The 11,310-nt window shown below is 34.7% G+C and overlaps 3 protein-coding genes across 3 annotated transcripts; 2 read left to right on the top strand and 1 right to left on the bottom strand.

Annotated features, from left to right (window-relative positions):
* Window positions 1-3,036: 3,036 nt before the first annotated feature.
* On the bottom strand, window positions 3,037-4,720 carry LOC139842987 (uncharacterized). Its single transcript, XM_071833081.1, has 4 exons — window positions 4,442-4,720; window positions 3,915-4,294; window positions 3,585-3,657; window positions 3,037-3,336 (listed from the first exon to the last, which is right to left on the bottom strand). The coding sequence occupies exons 1-4, from the start codon at window positions 4,718-4,720 to the stop codon at window positions 3,037-3,039; spliced, it is 1,032 nt and encodes a 343-aa protein (XP_071689182.1).
* A 1,090-nt stretch (window positions 4,721-5,810) lies between these two features.
* LOC139903999 (probable aspartic proteinase GIP2) lies at window positions 5,811-7,226 on the top strand. The gene has a single exon (XM_071885933.1). The coding sequence runs from the start codon at window positions 5,811-5,813 to the stop codon at window positions 7,116-7,118; it is 1,308 nt and encodes a 435-aa protein (XP_071742034.1). The 3' UTR covers window positions 7,119-7,226.
* Window positions 7,227-9,578: 2,352 nt separating this feature from the next.
* Window positions 9,579-10,994, top strand: LOC139903998 (probable aspartic proteinase GIP2). Its single transcript, XM_071885932.1, has one exon. It carries the CDS (start codon window positions 9,579-9,581, stop codon window positions 10,884-10,886), a length of 1,308 nt encoding a protein of 435 aa, XP_071742033.1. The 3' UTR covers window positions 10,887-10,994.
* The last annotated feature ends 316 nt before the right edge of the window (window positions 10,995-11,310 follow it).

Raw genomic sequence — 11,310 nt, 5'->3', positions numbered from 1 at the left:
GCTTCATTTTTTTTTTACGATAAAGATAATAGATGATAATGATGAGTGAAGATGTCGATATGATGAAAAACAAGGTGATAACTGTATGATGGTGATGTCCACAATATTTTTTTTGTTTTTGTTTCCTGCTACTTGTCAACCGAACCAAAAAGTTATTTTAGAAACCACTTGCAATATTTTCTTTTTTTTATTCGTGCTATAACTGAATCCTTTATTCTTTATTTGGGCCGAAAGCCATATTTTGTTGGGCCATGATTTCCTTTTCTCTGTTGGGCTCTTTTAATTTATAAGTGGACTATCTTCTTTGTAACTAGTAATGGACTTGAATTATGATTGTTGGACCTGGTTTCCTTTCGTGATTAAGCTGAAGGAGTGAAGGGAATATGGAAATCGATTGATATGGGATAATTCGAATAAATAGTGAAGTCCTTGATATGTTGTGACATATGATATTGGGTGTACGATGATGATCTTAGATATGATGATGATCGAGTTATATAAAATGATGATGCTTCTATGATGGTGAGCATGATTATGATTATGAAAATCATTAGATGATGATGATAGTTTAAGCATGATGATGATGATGCGAATAGATGATGAGCATAAGATGATGAAGAGTAAAATAGTGATGATGATAACATGAATCCATGATAATTAGGATGTGATGATAATGAAGAATGGATGATAATGATAGTTTAAGAATATCGTTGAAATTGTGATAAAAATGATGATACAATCCTTATAGGTTAAAAGAAATCTAGGAGGTAATTAAAATAGAATATAAGTGGCAGAACGATGGTTGGGCATGTGGTCGTGGAACGAGAGGTCTTGGGTTCGAGTCCTGGCGTTGGCGGTTGTTTTTGGAGTTTTTTTTTTTCAAAGGTTGTAACTTTTTATTATTATTATTATTATTATTATTATTATTATTATTATTATTATTATTATTATTATTATTATTATTATTATTATTATTATTATTATTATTATTATTATTATTATTACGAAAATAACACAAACTATTATTATTATCCTTAATATTAGTATTAGTATCATAGTAAACTTATTATTATTATTACTAACAAAAGTATTATATTTAAGTTCAAGATCGTTGTAATAATAATTATTATTAAGTATTATATATTATTATCAAAATTATTATTTTCATTATCATTACTATTAAACTCTTCATTTTATTTGAAACTACTGTTATTATCATTATTATAAGATTTGTCATTAAAACTATTATGAATATTATTATTAATAAAATCATTAACATTATTATTATTATTATTAACACTAGTATTATCATTATCATTATTTTAACCACTACTAATATTATTTTAGTATTAATATAATTACAATTTTAACCAACAAATGAAAAATATACATATAAAATATTTAATACGTATAACATAACAAAAGCTATATTTTTATATAGTAACAATGAAATACATAAATTAATAATATAAAAATTATATCACTAGTAATAATATATATATTTATTCGATTACAAGTATATGTTTTAATATATATACGAATGATATAGGTTCGTGAATCCGAGGCCAACCCTGCATTGTTCAATATCGTTATATGTATTTTTACTACAAAATACATTGGGTGAGTTCATTTGCTCCCTTTTTACCCTTTACGTTTTTGGGCTGAGAATACATGCAATGTTTAAATAACTGTTTTTGCAATATTTATATGTGTGAGTTTCATCTGCCCTTTTACTCTTTACATTTTTAGGCTGAGAATACATGCAAATGCTTTATTAACTGTTTTACAATATTTATATGTGTGAGTTTCATTTACCTTTTTACCCTTTATATTTTTGGGCTGATAATACATGCGCAACTTTTATAACTGTTTTACGAAATAGACACAAGTAATCGAAATTACGTTCTATGGTTGAATGATCGAAACTGAATATGCCCTTTTTTATTAAGTCTGGTAATCTAAGAATTAGGGAACAGACACCCTAATTGACGCGAACTCTAAAGATAGATCTATCGGGTCCAACAAGCCCCATCCAAAGTACCGGATGCTTTAGTACTTCGAAATTTATATCATGTCCGAAGGAGGATCCCGGAATGATGGGGATATTCTTATATACATATTGTGAATGTCGGTTACCAGGTGTTCAATCCATATGAATGATATTTTTGTCTCTATGCATGGGACGTTTATTTATGAGAACTGGAAATGAAATTCTTGTGGCCAATTAAAATGATGGAAATGATTATTTATGTTAAACTAATGAACTCACCAACCTTTTCGTTGACACTTTAAAGCATGTTTATTCTCAGGTATGAAAGAAATCTTCCGCTATGCATTTGCTCATTGTAAAGACATTATTTGGAGTCGATCATCGTAATGGAACCAGATGTTGGTGACTTCGTCCGGACGAATTAGGACGGGGTATGACACTGATGAGCCGCCCCCACTCCGGAAATCAACCCGGATTTCTAATCCCCCTCCATGTCATACCGGATCACACAAACTTGGACGTGGACGTGGACGTGGACGTGGACGTGGACGTAGACGTGGGAGTAGACGTTGATTGATTGTCTTTTTTATTTTATTAATTGTAATAGTTTAGTTATTTTAATGATGTATTGTGCATACTATTTAAAGTGGTATCAATTGTCCTTTATTTATCCTTTTATATTCCTATCGTATTTATGATTACAATTTTATCATTATTATTATTACTATTACTATGTTGTTGTTGTTATTATTATTATTATTATTATTATTATTATTATTATTATTATTATTATTATTATTATTATTATTATTATTATTATTATTAACATAATACAATCATTTTTTAAACAACACTTTTATTAATAACACCACACGATTACATTTTTTTAAATTAAACTAAACATAATTAAACTAAACAACTAAAACACCAACAACGTTATTAAAAATCATCGGAATCATCCAAATAAGACTTGCCATCGGTGTCGTATTGTGGCCCGGATGGTACATCCTCCACATCACCAGCATCCACAACATACTCGCTTTCATCTATGAATTCGATATACACCATAATTTTTCATTGTGTGTCATTGCTCGATCAAACATAGCATTCCAGTTTTCATCATCTTCAAGCACTTTTGTTGGAAGGTTGGAGTCTTTGAATAACCAGACCCGTTTATGCACAACAGGTATGTCGTGCTTTAAAAATGCAAGAACATTGGTTAACACCAAATTGCACACCGCCATACAATACTGTTTCTTCAAACCACCAGAATAGGTCTTCACATCGGGTTTAAATTCACCGCCGAAATTTACCTCTAAGTTAACCATCGACTGACTTATTTTTACCTGAAAAGTCGAGTTGTTTGTTAATGTTAAGGGAAATATGATTTAGATTGTGATCGTATGTCGTTGAAACATAAGAAAACTGCCGAATATATAGAGAAAGTTTGGTATCATTGCAAACCGGCATTACAAATGCCGGTTTGCAGATGTGGCATCCTTTTAGGGAACGGGTGGCAAAAATCCAAAAGCATTCAATTATTTAATTGCAAATCGGCAACTGAAATGTCGGTTTGGGTCAAAAATATGCAAACCAGTAAATGAAATGCCGGTTTCATTATGTTTTTAAATTTTTGTTTTAAAAATCCAGTTCTGTAATTTCGAAGGCTTTTGTTCCCATTCAAAAAAAAAAAAAAAAAAAAAAAAAAAAATTCCTCCCACATGCCATTAAAGTCGGTAACGACTACTGCCAAATCAAAACTAGCTAAACAAATAATTAAATCCTAACTTAATTATTCCAGCAAACTGGGTATAAACTTTTAAACCAAACTTGTAACCATGACATAAAGTGAACTTGTAAATCATGACATAAACGATTAACTCCAGCATTCACTCCCTTAATCGTTTATTCACAAACCGCTCACAACAAGGCCGGTTCTTCTTCCTCGATCCGGTTCAAATTGAGCTCATCATTTTTCTCCCACTTCGAACACTCGGATATGTAATGTCCAAACTCGTTACACTTATAGCATTTTACATGACTCTTGTCCCTTTGTACTCGACTATCTCCTCGATCTCTCTCGGACCCCCGACCTCCACCTCGGCCACGTCCAAAGTCCTCACGCCTCGAGTTCACAAAACCGCAATCTTCACATCTATATTCCTTTCTTTTTGCTTTTTCATCAGAGCTTGCAAACAGGAGCTGATTTTTCTCAGTTTGGATCTCCTCAACCTTGATCCTTTCTTCATAAGCTTTAAGACGACCCACCACATCATCATAACCTATTGTCTTCAAGTCTACAACCTGCTCAATAGAAACCACCATATGAATAAATTGTTTAGATAACCCATTAAGAGATCTCTTCACCAACTTCGTTTCTTCAATAACCGAGCCAAGTGAGGCAGCTCAAGAAGCATATTCGGACAGCTTGTTAGCGAAATCATCAAAGACTTCTTGGTCCTTCATTTTGAGATTTTCAAACTTTCCCATTAAAGTTTGAACCTCTCGGATTCGATCCACACCCAAATGACGGGTTTTAAAAACACCACAAGTTTCCTTCGCAGTCATGAGATTCCCAATTTGCATAATTTGCTCTTTGGGTATACCTTGATAGAATAGAGCCATTGCAACACTATTCTCCTTGGCATCTAGATTTGTCCCCGGTTCTATCATCTCCCACACTCCATGAACATTGAAAATAACCCGCAACCTCATGGCGCATAGTCCCATATCGTGTAATTTGTAGATGACAACATCGGGACTTGAAGAGATATAGTATTGTTGTCATTGACAGTGACCAAAACTTGGTCCTTTGTGTTCGCCATTCTTTAAATTTTTGCACTACCAAGGTTTGATAATAAACTAAAACGCTGATGAAAGTATCACCCGCAACCATATTTTGCTACCTTTCTCCTGCTGTTTACAGACCTTGATTATCACCTTCTCTGATTGCTTAACGTCCCTTTATTCTTGGATCAAAAACTGGGTTAATAAGCTCAATGATTTAGGCCTTAATCATGACTTGCTTCTCTACTACCTTTTTTGATCTCCTAGAACTTGAATCTTTGATCTGCTCTAAATACCAAATGTAGGATCAAGTCCTTTTATTTAATTGGAAACAACAGTACAAACAAGAAGAAAAATGAGACTTTATAAATATGTTAAGTAAAATAACTGAGATGAAAGGAATAAGATAATTGTATTGATTTATTCTCAACAACTAATGACTAATATACAATCACTTTGGAACTCCTAACTCAATTATTCCAGCAAACTTAGCATAAACATTTAAACCAAACTTGTAACCATGACATAAAGTTAACTTGTAAATCATGACATAAGCGATTAACTCCAACACATTATAATTTAATTTGATTGATTGAATTTGTATAATCAGAAACGAAAATGAGTTGTGTAACATGAAGTTTTGATTGTATTTAAGTTATCATTAGCAGATGAATAAATTGGTGGTTTTGAAATTGGAGAAGAAATAGATGAAGTTGGTGGTGAGAAGAGTACTATTGTTAATGTCCTGTAGCATTTCGGACGCTCCGTGTAACTAATGTAAATCACAAGGATTCCTCAAGTTGAAAAAGTCAAATTGAGCTCTGTTTGTGTCTTTGAACATAAGACAGACCCCTTGCTAATTTTGTCATTAACTAATTAAATTGATTAGCAATTAAGTTTTCCCATTACCATATTGAATATCATATACGTATATGTCATCAACAAAAGAACGTTGACTTATATATATGTATATATATATATATATACATGCTCTATGCTCTATGCTCTATGCACTGGCAATTCAAGTTTAAAAATGCATTCATTTCTACAACTAATTGTTACCCTTTTAGCTTTCATATTATTTCATGAGTATGAAGTCGTAGCAGTATATGTGCCGCCTTATAGTTCCCTACTTGTTCCAATAACCAAACATACAGATGCTGCTGCAACACCTCTCTACAGTGTTCCATTCGAAACTTCCTGGGACTCGACGAGAAGCAAGCCAAAAAATTTCCTAATCGACACAGACGCTCCATTCACATGGAACGACTGCATCGTTGACTGGAACAACTTAGATCAACCGGGCATTTGTACCGACTCAGTTTGTACGTATCCAGTTTCTTGTGAAGATGATCTATGCTTAGATGTGCGAACTATCTCTTTCAAGAACCCTTCTTGCCCTCTCGAAACCAACAATTCGACGTTACCCGGTTGGGGTGATTGTACGTGTCCAGTCAATGTGGTCAACCCGATTACTGGATCTTGCATCCAAGGCCTACTCAACTACCAAGATTTAATGTTGAGAACAAGCAACGGTACGAATCCTATCGATAGTACCTATGGTGTTACCCCTGACGGTGCATGTGTTCCTTCAACTTTAGAATCGTTCCCCGCCAATGTGACCGGTGTCCTGGCTCTTTCAACGTCGCCCTTCGCGTTCCAGTCATTTATCAATATAAATAACGTTATGTCTATTATATCTTTGTGTTTGCCTAGCACCACCTCCGATCCTGGTGTTCTTTTCTTCGGAAAAGGTCCTTATTACTTTCAAAACGTTGACATAAGGAGTTATCTTTCATATACTCCGTTACTAAACCATCCAGATTCTTTCGGATACTTTATCGGTGTCACTTCTATTGTAATTAAAAAGAGATCTAACCAGGTTCCCACGAACGCAACAACCAAACTTAGTACAATCGAGCCTTACACTACCCTTAGAACCGACATATATAATCAAGTGATCCGTAGGTTCTCAATGGTAACAAAGCGAATTCAGACGGTAAAACCAATCGCACCATTCGGCCTTTGTTACAAGAGTTACACCAATAGTACCGAAGTTGGTTTAAAAGTTCCAGATATTGACTTTAGCCTTGAGAGTGGGAATAAGTGGAGTGTTTCGACTGCTAACTCCATGAAGCAAATGACAGAAGACGTGGCGTGCCTAGCGTTTGTTGACGGTGGTGCGACTAGTGAACATGGAATCGTGATTGGAACGTTTCAATATGAAGATAACTTTGTGTCGTTTGATCTAAAGAACTCGACCTTTGGGTTTAGTTCATCGTTGTTAAGGAAGCAGATTTCTTGTGCAAATTTCAACTTTACGACCATAGCTAGCAACTGAAGCTAGATTTATAGAACGTGCAATACCATGTCTATCCGTAACAGTTTCCTTTTCTAATAAAGAACTTCATGTTCAAGGTTCTCGACAGAGTCGAAATTACTTATCTCGATCATTTCTAATGCACGTAAACTCAAGTAATTATAATTTGTGAAATGATCTATTGTGTTTCTTACGTCAATATTTTTAAAACATTGAGGTAAAAACTTGCTGATCATGTACGATTTTTTAACTAATAGACAAAAACTATTCAATTACTATACAGAAATGTCACTTGTACATATATTGTACAAGTCAACATAGTCAAAAGGAGGTCTACAGGGATCCAATAGAGTCAACTGGAAGTTTATAGGGATTCATTTTGTAAATATTTGATGTATAGGGTAGTTTTGGTAATTATGTTGTTAGTTTGTTAGTTTGTTATTGCTGTTAGGGCTCAATTCGGTTGAATAGGTTATATAAAATTGATTGTAGGGTAAAGAGTTAGTTCAATTGAATGAGAATACGATTCAGTGTTCCAATTGTTCATCGAAACCCTAAGTCATCGTTGTCTCAAACTCTTTATGCTATCAGAGCCAGGCCCAAATATTGATGTTGGGTAGTTATCCCACATCGGCCAGTGGACTAAAAATTAACTAGTTTATAATAGCTTGGGTACCCCATCCCCTTAAATTAACTTTTGGGGTTGATTACGCTCAAGTCTATTAAACTCTTTATGTTAGTTTGTTAGGGCTCAATTAGGTTGAATAGGTTATATAAAATTGATTGTAGGGTAAAGAGTTAGTTCAATTGAATGAGAATACGATTCAGTGTTCCAATTGTTCATCGAAACCTTAAGTCATAGATGTAATGTATAATAGTTAAGTTCCAAATTTTGGTAAAAGATACTCCCTCCGTCCCTATATTATTGTCCACTATTCTATTTTGGGATGTCCCAAATTAATTGTCCACTTGGTGGAGAAATGAAGTTAGTGGGATTTTCTTAAACTGTGTGTTTTTTGTCTGGTTTGAGAAAGGTAAAGAAGGCGGGTTCACATCGCTATCTTAGCGCAGACGTTACTAAACGGAAGATGGTCTAGGTGTTCGAAGCATGATTCATCAACTGGTAACGGGTGTAGTTCATCGGAAACCATTCCTCTCAAAAGTCAAGGAAAAAGCGAAGTGAACCCAGCAAGGCTTTTAGGCAGCTTTCGAAAAACATTCTTCATCGACAGGGAGCAAGCTCAGTCATTACAACTTGGGCTAAAGCCGATTGCTTTCTTCCGGAGAATTCCAGGAAATTAATACGCTCCACGGACGGAGCAAAAAGCGGAGTCTTGGTCAGAGCAAGCCGACCTATTCTATTACCAGACATAATTGGGAGAAGCTCATCCGAAACTAGAGCTAGAAAGGCCTTATTTCGTTTCGTTCCTGTTCTTCATTTCCTTCTTATCGAAAAAAAGGGGGATTTCTCATATTTAGAATCTTTCTGCGGTGTGCTCCGTTTACTATTCTTTCGTACTTTCTTGAAGTTAGTGGGATTTTCTTAAACTGTGTGTTTTGTACCTAGTGACAATAAATATGGGACGGAGGGAGTACAAGATTATTATACACCATTTAATCCTATTTAACCTCTGATTTCTTAAGACCAGGTCAACCTATAATACAACCTGTAATGTATAATAGACTAATAGTTACAAGTTACAACGTCCTTTACAACAATTACTGGTCAGTCTTTTAGACATAGTGCTTGTAAAGTTGTAAGTTAACATTAAAAGACGCCGGCCACACGTGAGAGCTGGAAACTAATAAAGCAACCAACAGATAAATTCCAAAAAAATCAATCAGTTCCACAAGTTGGCCCGCTTGCCAATATAAAACATGAAGAGACAAGTTGTTTTATTTGGAAACATTAACATTAATATTAATTTGAGGATTACAATTTACAACAAGAAGTTGAATATGCTTTTTAATACTCCATAGCTTCAGCCTTCAGGGAAAATGGGTAAACGAATGTCAAATATTAGAATAAGTCAAAGTCAACAGCCCGTGAAGAGACACAGTTTTGCAGTGCAAGCTTTAAATTGCTGCTTTGGAACATGGCCATATGCCCGAGTCTACAGTTAAATCGCCTCAGTTTACTCAAAATGAATTCTATATTGGAGAAAGACCGTGTTCTGCACTTCTATCTTATAGATGAATGTACAGTTTTTTTGCTGACCAAATGACTCAACTTCAAGTCTTCTATAAAAAAAATTAATAAAATAAAATAAATGAATCTTGACATACATACCTAAAAGAGAGCTTGAGTATGACAGAATAAGAAGGATGATGCATAGTGAGCACATCGATGTACTAATAAACTCGAAATAAACTAATGGATATACCATTTGCGAGTCGAAAAAAATATGCTAACTTTATAAGACGTTGACTTATATCTATATAAATTCTAATCTCAAGCGCCTTTCAGTTCAAATACCAAACATGCTTTCGTTTCTACAACTAATTGTTACCCTTTTAGCTTTCATATTATCTCATAAGTATGAAGCTATAGCAGAATATGTGCCACCTTATAGTTCCTTAGTTGTTCCAATAACCAAACATACAGACGCTGCAACGCCTCTCTACAGCGTTCAATTTGAAACTTCCTGGGACATTACAAGAAGCAAGATAAGAAGATTCCTAATCGACACAGACGCTCCGTTCATATGGAACGACTGTATCGTTCAATGGAACATATACCCGGGCAGTTGTCCCGACAACTTGCTTTGTGTTTCTCCAGTTTCTTGTGAAGAATATCAATGCACGCAGGTGCGAACTTCTATCTCTTTCAAGAACCCTTCTTGTCAACCTGAAACCAACAGTTCGACGTTACCTGGTTGGGGTTATTGTACGTGTCCAGTCAACGTGGTCAACCCGATTACTGGATCTTGCAGCCAAGGCCTACTTAACTATGAAGATCTAATGTTGAGTACAAGCAACGGTATGAATCCTTTTGATGGAATCTATGATGTTACTATTAACGGTGCTTGTGCTCCTTCTTCGTCTTTTGAATCGTTCCCAGCCAATGTGACCGGTGTCTTGGCTCTTTCGTCATCACCCTACTCGTTTCAGTCGTTCTTCTTTCAAGATCAAGTTATGTATAGAATATCTTTGTGTTTGCCTAGCACCACTTCCACTCCTGGTGTTCTTTTCTACGGAAACGGTCCTAAATACTTTAAAAATGTTGACGTAACGAGTTATCTTTCTTATACCCCATTACTAAAGCATCCAGATTCTTTCGGATACTTTATCGGTGTCAGTTCTATTGTAATTAAAAAGAGATCTATCGAGGTTCCCATGAATACAACAACCAAGCTTAGTACAATCGAGCCTTACACCACCCTTAGAACCGACATATATAATCAAGTGATTCGTAGGTTTTCAATGGTAACAAAACGATTTCGGACAGTAAAGCCAATCGCACCGTTTGGCCTTTGTTACAAGAGTTACACTAATGGTACCGAATATGGTTTAAAAGTCCCGGATATTGATTTTGGTCTTGAAAATGGGAAGAAGTGGACTGTATCCACTGCTAACTCAATGAAACAAGTGACTAAAGACGTGGTGTGCCTAGCGTTTGTTGACGGTGGTGCGACTAGTGAACATGGTATAGTGATTGGAACGTTTCAATTCGAGGATAACTTTGTATCGTTCGATCTAAAGAATTCGACCTTTGGGTTTAGTTCATCGTTGTTAAGTAAGCAGATTTCTTGTGCCAACTTCAACTTTACGACAATAGCTTCCAACTAAAGCTAAGCTTTATCCAACATGCGGGTATCAAACTTTGGATTCATACCCATTCATTACGGTTTCCTTACACTTTCGTAATAAAGAACTTCATGTTCAAGGATCTTCCCAGAGTCCAAATTAATCAATCTCATTTCTAATGTACGTGAACTTAACTTATAAATAAATTAGTATCACTTGTACGAAATTATACAGTGTTTCTTACGTCTATACAGCTATACTAATAGACAAAAACTACTCAATTACAGAAAGGCCTCTTTAACATGTATTTAGTGAATGTATTCTAGCTATTGTAGATTTAAAGAAATTGTTGACTTTAATGGAATTGAATTTGTATTAAATCACACAATGTACATCTATTTATTTATAAACTTTAAGTTTTGTCTTGAACGTTGTGTTTATATCATATTGGATATTGGAGGGATTT

This window comes from Rutidosis leptorrhynchoides, chromosome 4 (genome assembly GCF_046630445.1).
Source record: "Rutidosis leptorrhynchoides isolate AG116_Rl617_1_P2 chromosome 4, CSIRO_AGI_Rlap_v1, whole genome shotgun sequence".
In the NCBI taxonomy this organism is placed as follows: Eukaryota; Viridiplantae; Streptophyta; class Magnoliopsida; order Asterales; family Asteraceae; genus Rutidosis; species Rutidosis leptorrhynchoides.
This window is presented reverse-complemented; position numbering and strand designations above follow the sequence as displayed.